This window comes from Plectropomus leopardus, chromosome 10 (assembly GCF_008729295.1).
Source record: "Plectropomus leopardus isolate mb chromosome 10, YSFRI_Pleo_2.0, whole genome shotgun sequence".
Lineage (NCBI taxonomy): Eukaryota > Metazoa > Chordata > Actinopteri > Perciformes > Serranidae > Plectropomus > Plectropomus leopardus.
Window position 1 is genome coordinate 21,373,520 of NC_056472.1, and position 21,649 is coordinate 21,395,168.

General features: G+C 40.8%; 2 protein-coding genes across 2 annotated transcripts; both read left to right on the forward strand.

The window, feature by feature from the left end:
* The first annotated feature begins 5,630 nt into the window (after positions 1-5,630).
* Positions 5,631-21,046, forward strand: gpr156 (G protein-coupled receptor 156). The gene is made up of 10 exons (XM_042495032.1): positions 5,631-5,851; positions 10,347-10,499; positions 14,320-14,447; positions 15,006-15,141; positions 15,225-15,335; positions 16,139-16,264; positions 16,540-16,635; positions 16,772-17,008; positions 17,703-17,861; positions 19,095-21,046. Exons 2-10 carry the CDS (start codon positions 10,383-10,385, stop codon positions 20,364-20,366), a joined length of 2,382 nt encoding a protein of 793 aa, XP_042350966.1. The 5' UTR covers positions 5,631-5,851; positions 10,347-10,382; the 3' UTR covers positions 20,367-21,046.
* On the forward strand, positions 11,937-14,054 carry LOC121949366 (zinc finger protein RFP-like). The gene is made up of 2 exons (XM_042495033.1): positions 11,937-11,983; positions 12,409-14,054. Exon 2 carries the CDS (start codon positions 12,411-12,413, stop codon positions 14,052-14,054), a length of 1,644 nt encoding a protein of 547 aa, XP_042350967.1. The 5' UTR covers positions 11,937-11,983; positions 12,409-12,410.
* Positions 21,047-21,649: the final 603 nt, after the last annotated feature.

Genomic DNA, 21,649 nt, shown 5'->3' on the forward strand with positions numbered 1-21,649 from the left:
GGTGCAAATATTGTGTGTGTTGGTAAGAGTCCCATGAGTATATTGATAGTGGAGGCATGACGCATGATGGCAGCAGAAGGTCGCGTCAAGCAGGATCATGGCATCGGCGCAACCAGGACTTGAGAGAATTTCCTCAATTTTGGCACAAACATCCAAACTGTTCAGATTTTGGTGGTCAAAGGTCACTGTGGCCTTGTCTGTCTCATTCTTGTAAGTGCAATATCTTAAGAACACCTTCAAGGAATATTTTCAAATTTGGCACAAACATCCACTTGGATTTAACAATGAACTGATTCGAGTTTGATGGTCATAGATCAAAGGTCAAGGTCACCATGACCTCCTCTTGATCATTCTTGTGAAAGTGATATCTCAAAAATACTTTGAAGGATTTTTTTGGTGCAAATTTTGCACAAACATTCATTTGGACTTAATGATTAACTGATTTGATTTTTGTTGTCAAATCTGTGTCGTTCTTGTGAATGCATTATCTCAAGAACAATTTCTAGTTTTTAAGTTTCAGTAGCATTAGAAGTTTTTATTACCAGTTGCTAAAAGACAACATATTTAAAAAGAGAGTGTTTTTTTTTCTTCTGCACAACAGCTGTTTGAGTGAAGTGTGCATGCTCACACGAACCACTCCAACCATTTAGTAGTTTGAATGTCTCCAGGTTTCATTTGCATATGAAGGTGAGTTCATTCTGGAGGCTGAATGCTTAAAGACCCTTTCTGTAACCCAGAACCAAGAGATGCCAGGGCGAATGCATTCTGCCTCGCACAATCTGCTAATCCTTTAACATCACCTGCCAAGAGCCACTAACTACTTTGTTTCCACTTTTCTCGCCTCTTTTCACGCTTTCTGTTCCTATCTCAGCATCTCATTTAATTTCTTTTTTTCCACATTTTCTTTCAGCCTGGCTGGCAGGAGCGACGCTTTGAGTTTCACATATTTTGTTTGTTTTGAATGGTCTTTGACCAAGTCACAGCTGGGCTCCAGTGTTTTTGCAGTGTTTCTTTTTCCCCTCTTTTTCACTGTGTTTCAAAGACGTGTGTGTGCAGGACTTGTCCACCAACAGCAGGCACATATGACGCTTTCTAGCATATTGTCTGGAGTTATGTTACACCCAAAGCTTGTGTGCACATGCGCTCACACTCTGCATGCTTTGTATGTTTGACAGGAGGATGCTGTCACAAATGCAACCTGAGATGCAACCATGATGAACTGGAAGCAATGAGTTGTGACTGGTAGATGAAGTCTGAAAGAAGGAAGATGTTGTCTCTGTGTTAGCTGTCTGCACTCTGCAAGGTAAATGTGTGTCTCTATAGCCATATTTCTCATACACATCATTGGTATCTGTTGTACTTGAGGATTTTTTGCACCTAATTTTTTTTTTTTTTGGTTGCTAAATTTCACAGGGGCACCTGACTCTTGACCTTCACAGTGACAGTGAACAATACATTCAGTATTTTCAGGTGATCAGCAGATCAAAGAGCGACATGCTTTAACATAAGGGGTGTTTGATACTCTAAGCCTCTTATTGCCCTCAGTAAGTGGCATACCAGCTCATATCAGCTCTTAGTATAGCCGGTGTACGTTAACATGCATGCCAGACCTCACACATGACGAGTTTCAGCTTTACACTTCGCTGAGCCTTTACACACGACAGCCACACACTGCAGACACACTCAAAACAATCAAACGTTGTCTCTGGAGTTACAGTGCTAATCCCACAAGGAGAAAATCTTATTGGAGCCAAGGAGGAGGTGGAGGAGGTGGTTTAGGGGCCAGAAAAGAAGGGGTGGTCGACTAACCATCCACTGGTGTGTTAACAATGTTTGACTGCCATGGTGAATAACTTGAAATTTTGATTTATGCTCTCACAGTCACTTTTGACCCTTCATCATTCCCTAATTATTCATCCCTGTAGACTCTTCGTAACAAATGATAGCATCACAATATGTAATTATCTGAAAGCTCTTCAGTGGATCCTGAATATAGATATTTTTGTCATACTACTGTTGAGAGTTCTAAAAAAAAGTAAGTTGACTTTGAGATAAGATTTTCATTTTTTTCCAACCTAAATGAACTTTCGTGCTCAAGTCATTGTTAAACATTTGACAAACTAAGGGATGCATTGGCTCATTGTCACATTATTAGTAGATGTTGTTTTTACACCTTCAGTTTAAATACTGTAAAGCTGCCTCAGTCAATATTTCTTTGATATAGAATGGATCGAATTGTCTAAAAACCCACTAGATAATGTTTTTATGGCTTTACCTTTCTGTCAGACAGCCCTTTCCAAGAGAGAAATTAAACTGTTACATCCATCACCTAATTCAAAGCCACATTTTTAAAGTCAACATGTCAACGCTGTGTTTACAGCATAAACTGTATATAAAGATGGACAACATGACAGAAGCTTTTCAATCAAGACAGCGCCCTGGTGTCTGGCTGCAGTATAGGTCATAAAACCCGGTCATAAAGGGGATCATCTGCCATGATTAACAGCTGTGACAGCCAATCCATGTGCTCGCATTCAATGGAGCTGTTCATGATTGGTCAGACGGATGTTTTGGAGGGAACTCCTTCACTGCGAATATGGCCAACTCCGGCTCCAAGTGATGTCACCAAAGCAAGATGGCAATGGCTGTATTTGGGATATTTTAGCTTCACCTAAGCATAGCAAGGGGAAGTGGGGACACGTCGCCTATGGTTTACAGCTTGTACTGCCTCCAAGTGGCCAAAAAAATAAATAATGCAGATTTAAGAAAATTCTTATTTAATATTTTTCATTCTGGTATAACATGCTGAACTTTGAATTCATTCACAGGGTCACCTATGACAATATTTGGGTGTTATTGCTTCATCAGTTGCTGTGCTGCTTTTTTTTACCACCTTAAACTATGGTTTAGGAATTTTGAAAATAGAACAAGAAGATTGATACTTTTCCCCTACATTCATTGTAACCACTGACCTCAATTGAAACACCATGACTGGAGCCTGCAGGGGAGTTTTGATCCAACGCTGCTAATCCAGGTCCATAGCAACACTGCAGGAGGAGCCGCAGCGTTCCAGAGAGGGATTTGTATTTGGGTGTTAGTGGGCAAACCTGGGCATGTCACAGGGGAGCGTCCAGGCTCTGGCAAGGACAGCAAAGAGCTGAAAGGGAGTTGGTGATGCTTCACACACACTGAACAATGCATTTACACCCACACGGTCTCAAACACTACAGAATGGTGGGACCGGTCAGATGTTGAATCACAGCTGCAGATGCTTCCACATCAGGAAACGGTGGTGCTGGCTGTCAGGAGTGGTTCAACAGGAAACGGTGTGTCATTGCCTTAAAAGCTTTGCATGTTGTTTATTATCTTTGGTGGACTTCCAGCTGATCTATGTGCACAAAATGGTTTGTCCAAAAAAAGATGGCGACTCTAACACCTGTATTTGTTAATTAGAATATCTTAATATTAAAAGTGATCCCAGGTAACCTCAGTAGAACGACACGTGTCCTATTTCATCTGTATTGCCCTGTCTGCCAGCCTCTCCTCTTTGACTCCTGCTTTTTGAGCAACAGCCCCGTGTCCTCACATGAAATATTTAAGCTCTGTAATCTGAGCAGAAGTGCAGTCCACCTGCTGCTGGTGCAGTCTATCTTGAACCTGATCTTGAAGGAAACCTGAGAGTGATTGCCACGCTTTGGGTGTAACAGAGCTGGCAACAGTCCTTCAATGGGGGTGCTAACATGGTGTCATTTGATCCCAAAACACTAAATGAAAATGTTGAGTTTAGGGGCTGTTGCCGTCTTTTCCTGTGGAGTTTTTCATCTTTGACATGTTGACAGCTGATTAGGTCAGTGTTTGTTTATGTTTTTGGCAGTTTATGACTTCATAACATAATTGCAGAAGTCAGAGTCCACTTTAACAGAGGATCCCTGCTTTGTTTTGTTTTTTTCAGCTACAACAGCAGCATGAGGCCTGCCAACATACAACAGTCTCCAGACATACAGTGTAGTGTATCAGTGTGTGTAGTATGAGACAATGGGCCCCTAGGCATAGATATGTGAAAAGACCCACCACCTCTCCTCCATAGGCACAAGACAGATTTTGTGGGAGTTTTGTCTATTGATAGTCATTTTGTGTGTCTTTAAAGTCATTTTGCATCTCTTTGAAGTCATTTTGTGTCTCTTTTAGTCATTTTATGTTACTTTATAGTCATCTTGTGTCACTTTACAATCATTGTGTATCTCTTTGTACTCATTTTGTGTCACTTTACAGTCATTTTATATTTCTTTGTAGTCATTTTGTGGCTCTTTTAGTCATTTTGCATCTCCCTCTGGCAGTTTTGTGTCTTTTGAGTTCATTATGTATCTCTTTGTGGTTGTTTTATGGGTCTTTAAGATAATTATGTGTGTTCTTGAGATAATTTTTTGTCTTTTTTTGTCATTTTGTATCTCTTTGTGGTTCCTGTGCATCTTCTTGTGGTCATTTTAAATCTCCTTTAGGCACGTATTTGTCTCTTCAGGTAGTATTTGCAGGTAAAGACCAGGGGGCTTGCTTTTTGCATTATGCAGGACATTTTCACTGTGCTCAAACATTACTAAATGGGGCCACGATTTAGAACTTCAAACATATTAATAAATCTCCTTACAGAGAACAGGGAGCTCACAGGTTTGTCAGACATATTTTTCTTCCGATGTTGAAAAGATGTTTGCTTTTGTTGCCAAAAAACTGGAATTTGTGCAAAAGACCATCCTGACAGGAAGCATGTTTGGTGACTCTTCATAAGTGAAATGTATGGTTGGATATAATGTGAACCTTTCTTGTTTCTGACAGTAAGATTTAGTGTTTAAATGCCTAAAGGATTTTTGGCTTAAGCCCAGGGAAGTTTTTTCAAAACCTAACATTTAAAAGAAAGCTTTTTTTTTAGCACAGTATGAACTGAAGTAAAGTCCACCGAGGAGAAAGACACTGTGTTTGACTGAATGAGTTGATGAATGGATGAATGAATATCCACATACTCTCCTCTTCTTTGATCGTCTGTCTTTGTGTCTCTGTTCCCCACTTAAAGCTGTCAGTGGTGGTGACACTCCCTCATCAGGAATGACCCTGTGTGTAGACTCACTATAAATCTCTGTGACGTCTTAATAACAGCTTTTTGCCTCTTATAGCTGGCGGAACAAATGCAGAAATATTTCTGCTAGCTCACTGCACTCAGACAGAAGCTCCCTTTTTTTGTCTTTAGATGTGATTTACCAGCCAACCAGCTATTTTGCCAATCCCTAATGGAGGCTTTTGCAAAACAAAACAGAGATGATATGTGTTTCTCTTTCCATTAAAACAAGTGCTGTTATTCAGCATATTTATTTGCACTGTGGACACAGCCCTGTCCCATATGCCACCCAGTCCCCCGGGGGCTCCTGCAACATGCTCACACTGTCACAACCCTCCTGCACCGCATGGGTCACATCACACTCTGAAACCCATTTTGGTGGGCAGCTGAAGCTGAAAAGCCTACGAGAGAAAGAGACAGAGAGAGAGAGAGAGAGAGAGAGAGAGAGAGAGAGCACAAACACACCTCCTGTCCCTGACACACACACCTCCCTCCCTCACCGCTCAAATGAAAACTCTGGCAGTCTGGTGAACTTTTCCTGAGTGACAGGATCGTCCCGAAATGTGGACTGACAGTTTGACGCACTGATTAAGTCGTCGGATTCATTACAAATCTGCAGCTATGGGATCGTTTTAGCTATGTTAGATAGTACATTACTCAGTCATTTATTTCCAATTTTTCTTGCGCGATGGAGTCTGGAGCAGGGCGAGACGATGGGATTCACCGCGCGCTTTGGAGACCGAGGTTTGCTCTTTTAAACGTTTCTTTTGTGCTTGTTTTTCTGTCTTCCATCACCACTCTACATCTTGATTTCCCCTTAAACTGTTTGATCGACAAGTTTGATATTTCACCGAGCAGCTGCCGCGATGCTGCCGTGCGTGAGCACATGTTTTTACGCATCTTTGACCAAACAGGATCGCTTAGATAAACAGTTAATTAATCAGCTGTTAATGGAGATCACATGTGTTGCATAATTATACGTAGCATTGTAAGTTCTACAATATGACATCGCGATTTTTTCTTTATGATAACTGGAATTATTCGTATTTTCCATATAAAGTGTTCCTTCCATTTAGTGAGCTATAATGTTTGATGCACACCCAAAATTACAGCTGCACTGACGCATTGAATCAGTTTTCCTTGGTCTCAGACTCCCCAGTTGAGGTCATAAATGACATCTGATTAAATTTTGACAAATTTGACTGACTAATGTCGAACCAGGCTGTAAAACGCACCCTGAGTGCCCAAAATGACGGGACTTCAGTGCCAGTAATTGCATTCTAACTCAGCTTAAAGAATAAACTTATAAACGGATTACTGACTTAGGAGGAATGTTTCAATATTGGCCCCTGAACTGGGCTTTACATCTGGCAGCGCCTGTGGTTACACCACTCTAATCTTAAAAGAGAAACAGAGAGACTGACAGGATGATGAATAGGCTTTACTCCATTTCATTACTAAAAGTTTAAGCATAAAGGCCATTCATAACTTGATTTTGTATCTCTGAGCCCAGAGGTTTGTCAGAGAGGGGTGAATTATTTTAAATACTTGCATAAATTAAAGAAAAAATAACTAAAAGAGAGACCCAAGGGCAAGAGAACAAGAGAAAGCCAAACTGCACGCAGCTTGGGCTCCGTGCATTAAGCGAGACTAAGGCCACAGGTAGCTCAGGTATTACTTGCGGTTCAGCCTTCAAGACTTCAAAAGACACTCCTCATGACTATTCTGAACTGTCAAAACATGTCCATAAAACCTAACTCAGCCAGGGGAATGGCCCTGTTCTCGCTGCTTACACGGTGACCCCCACGGCTGGATGTTGGCCGACCTTTGTTGACCTCTGCAGGGTGGCGGGTTTTTCTTCCAAACTGAAAGCAATGGAGGCAGGATTTTGAAAAAAAAAAAAAGGAGGAAATGCCTCTCTCTGCCGGCTTTTCCTGCGGGAAACAGCAGAACTGTGATCTATACTTGGAAAGTGACGACAGGACATGAACAGGAACTCCAGACATTTCCCAGATATGCTGCCCAGTGGGCTTCATTGTTCTGTTGACTCTATTAATTTCAAGAAATGGGTCACTGTTGGCTTGATTTAAAGTAGAGGGTGAGAAGTCTACAACTCCACCCACCTGCATTTCCAAGTTGTATTAATGTTGGTGCTGCTGTAACAAAGACAACCGGATAGTTTTATGCTTTTCAGAGAGCCTAGCAACTGCTGTCACCACCGGACATACCACAAACCTCGTTGTTCAGCTCCTATCCTCTGATCCCAACCACTGGAGGTCAATAAAGTCCACCACCTTCAAACATGCATAACACAAATTCAGTACGGTACGGATTAAGCAGCGAAAACTACCAACAACAGATTTTGCATTTTGTTTTTCATACTTTCTTCTGTTGTTCCATCATCCGCCACCTCCACTACCTGAGATAGTAACTGCAAAGACCTTAAGGCCCAGACACATAAAACCGACGTCAAAGAACTAGTGGCGATAAAGGCGACCGTTGCATCACCTTACCTCACCTGTGTCTCTGGCAAAAATTTTGCGCTTGAACATACTGCAAAGACTACAGCCAACCACCAACTAGCATGTATGTTCTGTGCCTGCATAAGAGGAAATTATTCTCCATACCTGCAGGTGTTGGTAGCCTATAACTGTCATTAAAAAAAGACACTAGTTAGCCAGTTAGTACATTAACAACACAACACGATGCAGACAATGCACAAAAGCTATTTACCTTACCTAATATAACAAGTTTATTTTGATCTGACGCCCCCTTGACTTTGACAGTTCAGATCAGTGCATAAGAAGAGAAACTACAGTGCGGAAAGCAAACAGATAGTCACAGTGATTTCTCTCACTGACGACCTCAGCTGGGTCTGACACTGATTCTGCATGCTGAATTGGCTGGGGAAAAGAATCCGTCAAGGGCTGATTAGTGCCAACAGTGTAGGTCAAACCACAAAAAACTAAGGTGACAGTTGCTCTCCAACGGTCCAACACTGACTGACAGCTGTCTGTCTGCTTGGTGTATCAGGGTCCTTAGATTCATACTCTTTGTTAAATGTGGAGCTATTGGAGAAAACAAAAGTGCTATCCTTCTATTTTGGTTGTGCAATGGTTGAAACAATTCATTTGTGCTGTAAATCGAGGCCTCATTTTACCGTGAGATTGTGCCCGGTGGCAAACAGAATTGCATAGTGAAAGCTCAGGAACCAATCTAAACAGTGATGGTACTTTATACTATAGCCATTACATTGTGCATTAGCATTTACTTTTTAATGATAGGTTAAGGCAAAAAAAATGTGGCCTGGCCGATATTTGGCATTTAGACAATAATCTGTATCAGCCTTTTATTTCAATGATTGCCAATTAAATGAATTTATTAAAAAGATTTAAATGAGCTATTTTTATTCATTTATGTTTATATTTAAATTTTCACTTAATAAAAAAAGTTGTATTTGACAAAGTCATTTAAACAAAGTTTTATGTTGGAGTTTTATATTCCAAATTCTAATCGTTGACAAAAAGATTTTCATTTTTATTGTAAATGCATATCGGTTCCAAATACTGGTTATCAGTTTCATTAACTACTAATAATTGGTATTGGTATCGGCCTTGAAAAACCAATATTGGTCAACCCCTAATTTAATAACTTACACCTAGAAAATCTTCCAAAACGAATATCTTCATCTAATTTTTATGGGATTACTGTTTCCATCAGATAATCAAATCCGGTTAACCTAGTAAATACAGATTTCCCGCACTGCTCTGTTTCCATTGAATCCCACAATCCAAATTTCCCAGAGCACTTTTGGTCTTAGTCATTCTACAGACAATGATGAGACGTGTGTTGACTAATAACAAGGTACTCATGTAAACACTCACCTGTCTGCCAATTGCTATCGATACAAGTGGTCTAACATGGTCTCGACAACATGTGGCTGAGTCACTGCAGCGTTTTCCAGCAATCAGACTCTCTAGTTACAGCTCAGAGTATCTGGTGATACCATGCCGCATAATTAAATCCACAGCATGTCAGTACAGCGCGGGAAGCCTCATAAAAATGCCTGTGGCAAGAGTGACAAACAGTTGTTTGGTGATTCTCTCCGCAGTTTACCTCTTCAGGCTCAGATGCCTCATATAACCTGCTGATTGCACATTATGTGGCCTTCACTGAAACTGCAAATGATAGCTTTGGAATATTGCGATTGTTACATTTTATTTAGTTTCACCCTGCCTTTCGGGGTTCTGCACAGATGTGTGTTGCAGCAGAGTGTGTTGCTGTGTTGACTGGTTCACCTCAGTAATGGTGTAATGCTAATGGAAACTGAGGATAAGCAGAAACACACAGGCTTCCTGTCACACAGGCCAGGTCCTGGCTTCTCAGTTTGTTCTGTGGTGGTAAATAATGGACATTTCATTAAGGCATTTTTGTTCTAACCTTATTTTCACCTTAAAATTTGCATCTGTGGGTTTATTTGTGGTGATCTAAAGCTTTTTCGCTGGTGTGCAAAATCACATCCATGCTCCCATCATTCCTCCTCTCAGCCTGTCACAGCACCACGCTGTGGTGGCTACAAGTCTTACAACTATTTTGTGAGACCTGGAAATAGATGCAGGACTTCACATAAGGTGTTTCCCTGGTCCGTAATGCCTTTTGTTTTGGAGCTCAGTGAGTGCTCTAATTTTAAAATGGTGTTGTAAATCTCATGACAAAAGAATGGATGTGTTTGCCCTCTGAATGGTTGTAGGTCAGTGTTGCCAAGATTCATTTATTTAACCCCTTAAAACCTGGAGTGATGTTACTTTTCTTGTGCTGCTGTCAGACACCTTTCACAAGTATTTTAACATTTGAACCCTGAGCAAATTGGGGCTATTTCTTTTAAAAACACAAGAAAAAGGCAATGAGGAACTTGTTGCACAAATTGCAAGAAGTTAATCAATTTAGAAAATTATTTTCAAAAAGCTAGTGAAAAATGTCTAGATTCAAAGAAAAAAGCTTGATAAAAATTACATTTATCATAATTACTAATTTCAAATTATGTTACAGAATTATTATGATTTTTAAGCACTTTTTCCTGGTCATGTCCTTGTTTTTTTTGTTTGTTTTAAACTAGTTTTCAGGTCATTTTCTTGTATTTTTCTCTAATTTCTCGCTCATTTTTGGGTAATTTCTTTAAGTCAAAATCAGAGAAAATCATATTTCATCATATTCTGCATATCTTCTGTTTGTTCCTCAGGCTGTGTGTGTGAAAGTGGACAGACAGGGGTCAGTCATGGAGCCTGAGCTGAACTGCAGCTCTCAGTGTGATTTGCCGCTCTGCTTCATCCACTCAGGAGTCAACAGGCAGGAGGGCCTTGACATTCTGCAGAGACTATGCAGCCTCAGCACGGTAATCACACACATGTCCCACAATAGCAGGCACAGAAATACAGTACACATGCATGTATCTTAAGCATGCAAATGGCATGTAATCTGACATACATGGACTCATGCTTGCGCGCACACGCACACACACACACACACACACATATATATATATATATATATATATATATATATTCATATACACAGACACACGTGTTGGCAGACATGGCTTTATGAAATCCAGCAAGGATGACCAGCAGAATATTTTTGGCGCTCCAAAAGGTTAAAGGGTAAAACACACCCTATATAGCAAGGTTTATGCTTGTATGTTTTTCAGGCCAAGAACCTTTTGGCTGAAAGAGAAAGGTAGCAGGGACTCCCTACCACATATACTGTAAAAAAAAAAAAATGAGTTGCATTAGGATTATTCTCAGAATATTTTCCGGTCCTCTCTTGTTTGTGCTTGTCTGGAACTGTTTAGTCATCAGCAGCTATATTAGGCTATGGCTCGGTGTGTTAGCCTTCCTCTCTGCATTTTCGCCGGTGGTTTTTAGGTGGTAGGTGTGTCAGAGTTGCCTGCTAGAAAAGTTACAACACGATCTATTGTGGCCCACAAGAATGTGCATACACTTAAAATAATAATATACCTAAAAGGCTTGCATGTTTCAATAGCACATACCTGTTAGCTTATGTTATGGATAGGTGCCGCTTAGTGATTTAGCACTTACTAGTTCACATTATTGCACAAGGACTGATGGGTAACAGTTAGCCTATTACCAATATTGTGTGCTGTAAATTAGATGTGTGTTGTTTTTTTTGTGTGTTTGTTTGTTTTTTATGAATAGGCTGCTTTATCTGCTAAATTGTTGGATTGGTATTTTAAATTTTCTAACAAACAAACAGAAACCCCCAAACAAACAAATGAACAAATGAAAACCTTAATTTGGTGGTCTCCCTGAGAACCCCTTAGGGTTTGCAGGGCTCCTGTTGAAGACCTAGTCTATATAATCTACATATATATATGCTTAACTTTAATATGTAGTCTATTATTTTGACAGTGCTTGTAACAAACCGACCACACTAATGGCACAAATCTAAATCCCATATATACAATCTGCATTTTGAAACGAATTCAGTTGCATTTTGTCAACACATCTACTGCTGTTGATAAAGTTTAAGAGAGGAAAATCTGGGGAATTTATGTCTTACTCACAGGAAATGTCCATCCAAAACATCAAATGTAAACATACTAGAAATATTATTTACAACTTGAGAAGATAGATCTTGAAATGTAAAGCTGTTGGACTGGTGAAACTTTGTTTAGTATGGTCTCAGTCGTGGGTGCCTTTAAGAGCAGAGTGAGCGGAGCTCAGCAACATGAGGCGGGCACAAGACAGTCTAATGTGACTTTCCAAATAGAAACTAAAGTAGTAGAGCCACAGTGTCAGGGAACACAAACACTCTCCTTTAGACTTCTTCCCTCTCTGGTCTACACCACATAAAAGCAAGGTAAGTTATCTCTTTGATTTCTTTCATGCTTTATCATGTTAATTTATGCATTTGTTAGTGTCAAAGTGAGGATATCATCTCTACCTACGGGGAAGGGAACACTGAGCTGCACTGTTTTTGCTTTACTATTGTAATTAATGGTTTATAGGACAAGGCAGTATTTTCATGTTGTTTTATCTGAACGTCTTCACAATTCTGTTTTATTATTGTATGTTGAACTCAGTCGACATAAAAACTGTTGGGCTAAAATGAGATATCCATTGAAATGTAACACCGTGCATTTGTTGCTATTCCTGGATGTAGACTGCTCACCAGGCACAACTGTTTCTTAACCTAATAGTGTAGTGTAAAGACATAAATATCAGGACCAGAGCCAACTTCTTCCATAAATTCCCACCTGCTTCTTTCTCTGGATGTGTTCCCAGATATGGCTACTGCTGGCAGTGTGCTGACTGAGGAGCAGCTTCTCTGCCCCATCTGTCTGGATTTGTTCAACCAACCAGTTTCCACTCCTTGCGGGCACAACTTCTGCAGGGACTGTATACTAGGATACTGGCAGTGTGCGAATGTGTCACAGTGCCCCATGTGTAAGCAGAAGTTTTACAGGAGGCCTGAGCTCAAAGTTAACACCTTTATATCTGAGGTGGCTTCTCAGTTTAAAAAGTCATCGGAAAAAAAAGATGAAAATACAGCCAGCACTATGGGTGAATATTCAGGTCATAAAGGAGAAGTTTCATGTGATGTGTGTGTTGGAAAAGGAGTCAAGGCTCTTAAATCATGCCTGGACTGTCTGGCTTCCTTCTGTGAGACTCATCTGGAGCCCCATCACGTGTTAGGCACCTTCAAGAAACACCACCTGATTGACCCCATGATCAACATGCAAGACAGAGTGTGTAAGAAGCATGAGAAACTCCTGGACCTCTTTTGTTACACTGATCAGGCTTATGTGTGCAAGATCTGCATGAAGAAAGACCACAATGCTCATCACACGGTACCAATAGAGGACGAGAGCAGAGACAGGAGAGCTCAGATTGGAAGGATAAGTGCAGAGATGGAAGAAATGATTCATGGCCGACTTGAGAAAATCAGTGAAATCAATCAAGCCGTTCAACTCAGCAGAGGAAACATGGAACGAGAGATTGAGGAGAGTTTGCAAGTCTTCAACAATCTGCTCCACTCTATCCAGAGAGGCCAAGCTGAGCTGGTGGAGGTGATTGGTGCAAAGCAGAGGCAAGTGGAGGGCAGGGCCAGAGGACTCATCATGGAGCTGGAGCAGGAGATCGAGGAACTGAGGCGGAGAAACACTGAGCTGGGGCAGCTCTCACGCACTGAAGACAACCTCTACCTCATCAAGAGCTTTCCAGCTTTCTCCACACCGCCAGCCACTAAAGTCTGGTCCGACACCTGTGTGGAGAGTGCGGTATATGTGGGCACAGTGAGGAGAGCAGTTAGGAGAGTGGCAGGTCAGCTGGAGGAGACTGTAAAAGCTGAAGTGAAGAGGCTGTGCGAGACCGAATTTCAGAGGGCTCAGCAATGGGCTGTGGATGTGACTCTGGACCCCGATACAGCTCATCCTAAACTGGTGCTGTCTGAAAACAGGAAGCAGGTCCATCATGGTGATATAGCGCTGAGCCTCCTGGACAACCCGGAGCGGTTCTACCCTTGTGTCAGCGTCTTGGGAAAGGAGGGTTTCTCCTCTGGTCGGTTGTACTATGAGGTTCAGGTGAAAGGGAAGACAGAGTGGGATATTGGAGTTGGGCTACAATCTGCCAACAGAAAAGGAGGAAATATGCTAAACCCAGAAACGGGCTACTGGGCTCTGGGGATGAGAAGGGACAACAGCTACTGGGCCCTCAGCAGCACGCCTATCCGTGTACCGCTGGTCGGGAAGCCCCAGAGAGTCGGGGTGTATGTGGATATGGATTGCGGGCAGGTTTCGTTTTATGACGCGGACTCTGCTTCTCATATCTACTCATTCACCGGATACTCATTCAATGAAAGAGTGTTTCCCTACTTTAACCCCAGACGCAATCATGGAGGGGTCAACTCTGCTCCTCTGATCATCGTCTAAAACATGACACTTCATGTCTTTCCGTTGCTTGAATGCTTTTTACCATATTTTATCATTTCTTTTTTTTTTAAGAAAGTTAGCACATGTCTAGTATGATGTTTGCTGCTCTGTTTGCCTTAATAAAGTTTGTTTACTCATCTGAATTCTTTTTTGTTGCTTCAGTGTTTGATCATTTACAAAACAAACATTAAATCAATGCACATGTATATGAGCTACACCTGTAATATTTTAGACGATTTTAAGGGGTTTGCATGTGTGTGTGCAGGTGGCAGTGGAGCTCCCACGGCGCTCTCTCTCTCCAGTGTTAAGTGCTGTGGTGTGGACGCTGCTGTCTTGTGGCATCCTGCTGGCTTTCTGCTTCCTCCTCTTCACCCTGCGCTTCAAAAACAACAGGTAGACTACAGTAACTTTGTGTAATATTTGCTGAAACTGTAACTTTACTAAACTGTTCTATACAAAGAAGTTGTACTTAAGACAGGTAGTCAGGTAGATTTTTCTTCCTACTCTTTCTAATTGGTGTAATTTATATTATAGCGATTAAGCATTCTGTTTTTTTTATTTTTTATTTTTTATTTTTAATCACCACAGTTTACCATGGTGCACCAAAAACAACCAATCAGAGCCCATGAGTCTCAGATGCAGTTGTGTCAGTCACTGCTCGTGAACTTTGGTCAAACGAGGCAACGCTGATCAAATATGAATCAAGATGTTGTTACTGCTTTGCCTCTTCCTTGTCTCAAATGTTTTTAGGTATGTAGTTTAGTGTATTGTTAAGGCGTAAAATTAGTTTGTGACCTGGCTTGTGGGCAGTATTTGGTACTTCAGTCGCTTTTTTTAACATGTTCGATGGGCCAAAACGTTTTCATTTTATCGCTAAACAGCTTTTAAATGACAATAAAAGAAAATAATTAATCAGTTGTGTGTATGTTTGCACATGTTGTGTATCATCAGGATAGTGAAGATGTCCAGTCCCAACCTGAATGTCCTGACCCTCTTTGGAAGTGTCCTCACCTACAGCAGCGGCTTCCTGTTTGCCGTTGATGAACAGTCACACTCACAAGGTGGAGCATTCACAGCTGTGCTGCAGGTAAGCCCCCCAGACTCCCTCAGTCCTCCAAAATATTGTTGGGTAAATCATTTTAGGATAATTAATCAGTTCTCTCCCTACAGGCACGGATGTGGACTCTTTGTGTCGGCAGCACCCTGGTGTTTGGCCCAATTTTGGGGAAGACGTGGAGACTATACAGAGTGTTCACCCAGCGAGTGCCGGACAAGAGAGTGGTAGGCATGCTCCCGAGGCAATATTTACATTTTAAATGTTTCTCAGAAGCTAGTTTTTTTATGATGAACAGTCTCATTTTGAGAGGGCTGAGAACTGGATAAAAGCAGCAGGGCTGATCACATATCTTTTCTACTGCTGATTTTCATAGATTCCTAATTCAGCGTTTACTCTTGAAGCTATAATTCAAGTTATTGCAAAATGTGCCCAACTGTTCACAGGTAATACATAAACCAAGAAAAAAACCCTACACTACTGCCAGGTAACTTTTAAAATAACATGCAACAACTCTCTGAACATCTGTAAATATATAGCATTAATCAGTACTAATGACTAATTTTGGTCAAAGGGGCGTCCTTTGCAGTTCAGCAGCAATGGTAAAATGAAAAAGAAAAAAACGAAAACATTCCCTTCCTTTTATAGCCCCAAATTTTTTTAGTTTCTAACTATGGATCACTAAACTTTGGTACAATATCAAGATTTTATTGTATTGCTTTTATTTTATTTTGTTTTACAATTTTTAACTTTTTGTGATATCCTTACTGCTGTCATCTACTCTAGATAAACAAATTTTGTGTCCCTTTCTGTGTTTTTTATGCAAAATTGAATCCACATGCAGAGTGATTTTTGAGGAATTACAAATTTTAGAGGATTGTTGACCCTTTTTACCAGCTCTCTTGTTCATTCTATAATTTTCTTTTATATATCACCTCCAAAAGATGCATTACTGACAGTTTCTAACAGGAGTTTTCCAGAGTGATATGTATAAAAATACTGTATAATGACCACATTTGTTTTGTGTCAGATCATCCGAGACATCCAGCTGATGGGCATGGTGGCTCTGCTGATATTGGTGGACATGTTCATCCTCACCGTCTGGAACCTCACGGACCCCATCAGGTGTTCACGGTCTGTCGGAGCTACAGTCAAGGTAGAAGTGAATGGTGATTTTGTTGGGCTGAAGGGCAAGATATAAGACAAGTTAAGTGTGTTTTGTTTGATAAAAGAAGAGTTTTAGGATTACAACACATATTTTGCTAATGTCAAATTACAATTGTTTGATTTGTATCAAATTAAAACTAAGCTTTATTTGGTACAAATAACAAAAGTACCTCACCCTTCTACCTCACTGTAATTAATAAGAGACATGTTTTTGACATAAAAAAACTATTCACATTTTAGCTTACATACTTTTTCCTAATCTAGGTTGTGGACAAAGACATTTCCTACTCTTTGTCTCAGCTGGACACCTGCTCCTCTGCATACTCTGATCTGTGGGTTATCATCATTGCTGTTCAGAAGGTAAGTACTCTCTGTTCTATTGAAATGCAATTACAAGATAAATGACCGAGTCCCTTCAATGTTATGGTAATATAATTTATTGATTTACATTTCCTGTGTCCTTTGTGCTTGCTTTGTCCCCGTGTTTACCCTTTAGGGTTGTCTTCTCCTCTATGGGACTTATCTAGCTGGGCTGACCAGCAACGTCAGCCACCCACCAGTCAACCAGTCTCCCACCATCATTACAGCCGTCACCCTGGTCACCCTCTGCTCGGCTGTGGCCGTTCCTGTGTCCATCTTCCTGCAGGCCTGGCCCAACCTGGTCTACAGCACTGTGGCTGGAGCCATTTTTATCTGCACACTGGCTACCAACTGCATGCTGTTTGTGCCTCAGGTAAGAAAAAATAGCTTAAGATAGACTTGCATGATGCATGACAGAAACAACAAAAAAGTTTGAAATTGCAAGCTTTGGAGAAAGTGCAGGGTTTCTTGTTTATACTTGGAAAAACTCCACTGACATCTCCTTGCTTCTGGTGATGACACTTGCACTTTTAAGCTTCTCTAAAGCAGAAACCACAAGGGAGGATGTTTTATTATTTAGGGAAGAACTGTCATCTAATCATTTGATACTTTGTCTGGAAACCAGTATCAAAAACAGTCGATCAGACAGGCAGAACTCTAGATAGACAGATCAATGACAGATGTATGACTTTCTTCTTTTTTTTTTTTTTTTTGGTTTTGACAAAAGTAGTAAAATCTATGAGTAGCTGCGGTGCCCACACCTCTGCTCTCCATGAGCGTGTCGGGTTGCCATGTCTGTCAGTTGAGTGTGACTCACACAGAAGGTGTGAATGAGTCAAAACTACGTAGGATGTTGCAAACAGGTTTATGACTCTCTAAGTGTCTGGCAGTGGGTGTATGTCACAATATAGGAATGCATCTGCAGCGGAAAGGAAGGAAATATTTGAACTCTGAGCAATACGCTCAAATGCACCTGGTCAAAAGGTCCCATGATAAAATGGTCTCTTAATAATGGTGTGTGGTATGTATTTATAGCTAAACATTAGTGTGATCTCACCATCATGCAGCTGACCCAGTGGCGGCAGTTTGAGGAGGACCAGAACAACCCGAGTCAGATGGCAAAGTATTTCAGCAGCCCCAGTAAGAGCCAGCCCTCGGTGTACAGCCAGGACGAGATGTACTACCTGCTGGGGGAGAACAACTCCATGAAAAAACTCCTTAACGAGGTACTTAAAAAAAATCCATTCAATGAGAAAATCTTGTATAATGTTAAATTGAATTATTTATGTGCCTGTCATAATGTGATGATACAGATTTAATTTGATGTCAGTCATGGCGGTTACACTTACCTCAGCCACACCTACAGTTCTTAGGCCTATTATAATTTCTGAAATCATAGTTAAAAAATAACAGAGAATTTTTCATTAACTATATAACACAAATTTTATGACTTTATGTCTTTGTTGTAAGTTGGAGGATCACAGTAGAAATATGATAAGAAACAAGTCTCTTTAAACAACTCTTTATTTTTTGGTATGTATGGGGTCAGCCTGTCAAACATCCAAGAGATCATGAATCTCTGACTTTTCCCACTTGCCCACTTGCTGTTACAGTAGCCTACTGCTCACCCTGTTTTCTACGGTGAGTAAATAAGAAGCAGTTTAATTTGACTTGAGTCGAGATGCCAGCCAGCTGAGGCCAGTGGTGGATCATGTGCTCGTCAGATGGTCGTTCTCCCGACTTTGGTGTGGTCATGAGCATTCAGTTGTAATGTGAAAACATTACAGAGAAGATGTGCAGTACTTTTTTTTGGTCAAAACATTTAAACAGCATGTTTATTCATAAAGAGCATCATTGACACACAGCCTGCCTACAAACTAGTGGGATGCTGAATTAATTAATTAAAGTGGAAGTGTTCACTTTATTGCTGTAAACATGATAACTCATAATGTATTGAAGAGAACATACATGTTCTATAACAGTGTCACAGAAAAAGGCTGCAGTTTTTGCAAAAAGTGTCAAAACTCAAACGCTTTGATACATTTACATGCATCAACTTAAATGAACTGATACCTTTCAGGATGTGCCCCCCCATTACTCATGGAAATAAGTCTTTTAGGCTTTATTGTGTTTTAATTCTTAAATGTTGTAACTACTGTATTCAGTATTTTTAGCAATCAGATCAATTTAGTCCTGAATACATTTTCCAGACATAGGCTAGTTATTTATTATATTTATGATGGCAACAATCCCTCAGAAACATGTTGCCAGGCAGATTTTACTTAAATTTTGCTGACAAAATTGTTTTTAAAAGAGCCAAAAATTACTATAGCTGTTCAACAATATGTTAACATTTTTTTGAAGCATCTATAGGTAACAGATATGTGCCAGCTTTCTTTAATGCTATTTCTCTCTTTGTGTCATTGGTGTTTAAACTTGTTTTCTGCTGCAATTTCCAGAAGAACGCTGTCATTGACAGTCTGCAGGAGCAGGTGAACAACGCCAAGGATAAACTCCTGCGACTCATGTCAGCCAGCCAGCAATCTGAGGACCGGGACATGGACTCTTCTAACACCAACCTCAACTCCTCCTCCACTCAGACCACAGAGCTTCAGTCTGAAGGCCCCTCATCTTCCTCTTCTTCTCTACCTCAGAGAGACACTAAATCCCAACTCTCGCAGCCACATCTCTCCCCGCCCTCTGAGCCTCCCTCTGCTGCTTTCTCTCCTCTTCCCGATATTTATAACAGTGAAAACAAGAGACGTGTCTTTACTGCTGGCTCTTCAGGTAGAGACACAGCTGAGAATGGAGCAGGGGAGGCTCTCAAACAGCCCGTCTCCCTCCAGTCCCCCGGCTTACTCAGGACCGCAGAAGAAACAGTAGATTTTGTCACTTCCATACAATCCCATAGCGGGATAAACCCCTCTCAGGTTGAAACTTTCAACACTCAGAGTGGCCAGCTGGGACCAAATGCCAGACCGACTGGTTTTGTTAGCAGCGAGCAGTTGCAGGAGATCCTCCAGGAGCTGAGCGTGGATGCAGTCATGGAAATTGCACTTCGATCACCCGGCCAGATGTCCAGAAGGCGCTCTGCACTTTCCCCTCTCTCCCTGCAGACACCACACTCCCCTCATCCACCTGTTCTCTTCCGCTACCCCAGCATCTCCCCCTACGCCATGAGGAAACGTCGGCCGCCCTTCCACCCCTCCAGAAGAGGTACCTGCTTTTACACAGGGTCCGAGGCTGCTGGTTGTGGGAAAATAAGGGAGAACTGTGAACACCAAAATCCAAGCCAGCATCCTGATGGGGTCATTTTGGATGGCACCCTCCTCCAGGCTCATGACGTCGAGCTGGAGGAGGAGGAGGAGGAGGAGGATGCAGAAGGGAATGAAGCGATAAGAAGACATCGTAGGCGTGTTTCAAGGTCCCACAGATGTTCAGTCCGGCCCTGTGCCCATCACACAGCTCCACCTGATGTGGAAGCAGGTGGTGATACTGAGCATAGACACATTAGAGACTCCTGTGGGTACTGGGACTCTGACTCTAGCAGCTCAACAGACTACTGTTACTACCATCGTCCTTACTGTGACTCGTGCCTGCAGCGAGGCTCCCTCCTTTCCTCAGACAGCTCCTCAGACTCCTCCGACAGCGAGTACGAAGGCTACACCAGCCTGTACCGCTCCCCACACCCTGTGGTGTTCAAAGAAGACCTCAAACCCACCTTTGTATGAGCACAGGGTTACTGCACTTTACATGTTCATCCATTTCCACCACTTGAATTCATGTCCCAAGACACGTTGTAGAAAATTAGATTGCACAAAGCTAATGTGCATCTATGATGGGGGATAATTTCACTGTAGCTTTCAGAAGGAATGTTTTCTTCATTCTGTATGAAAACAGCGTTGGTATTCTTGAACCGTGCATCATGGGACTTCCTTTATTAGATTTATGAAAAGTCTTGTAGCGCACCAGCACACAGTATTGTTTACTTTATAATATTACTTATGGCATTATTTGTATGTTTCTGCTGTCAGATGAAAACCCCTTACATTCCAATAATGTCGAAGTTTGACATTTAAAAAAAACAGAAAAAAAATTAAAGGTTTTCACAGAGCAGTTGAAATGTGCATCATATTAGCTATTGTGCAAGTGCTGTATTTATTATAATATTTATAATAAGATGTTTTGGTGCAGATAATTACCTTCTGTCTCCTTTTTACTGTCACACACATTCATTAACCTTTAAACCTGAGCAAGGCTTGATTTGATTTCTAGAAAATAGGAAGAAGGGAAAGAGCAACAAAAAAAGAAATGGATCCAAAATTGCCAAGAAACTGGTATAAAGTACAAGAAGACTACCTAACAATGAATTTTTTAAAAAATTGAAAAGGATAGTTTAAAAAAACAAGAACATCACCAGGAAAAGTGTTTAAATAAAAGTTGAAACGTAATTTTAAATATGTAATCATGGTAATTATTGGTATAATTTTCCTTAGCCTTTTTTTCACAAGGCAGTTTTCCCTAGCTACTAATTTGTGGAACATTTCTTATCAAGTTGCTCATTGCCCCCCCCCCATGATTTTCAATGAAATTGCACCAGTGCAAACAGGGTTCAAAGGTTTAATTACTTTTGTAATGCATTTGAAAGCAGCACACAAAAAATTGATGTCGTTTCACATTTCAAAGTGTTAAAGGTTCCATATTGCAAAAAGTCAGATTTCTATGTAGTTTTCATACTGTGAAAGTACCAAAAAGCTCAATCCACACAAAATTGCACACACTATATATACATTTATACATTATAATGTATAGTAGTGCAATGTGGCTTATCTAAAAATGTATACAATAGCATCCCTAAAAATATCAAATGTACCCATAAAAATATAGAAATATATGTACACACACATCTATCCAGTAAACAATATTATGCTGAACATACGGTATCACAACAGTTCAACTGTCTTAAAAGTATGCCATCTTATTGTATGGTCTGCATTTTGTTGTTTGTATTATG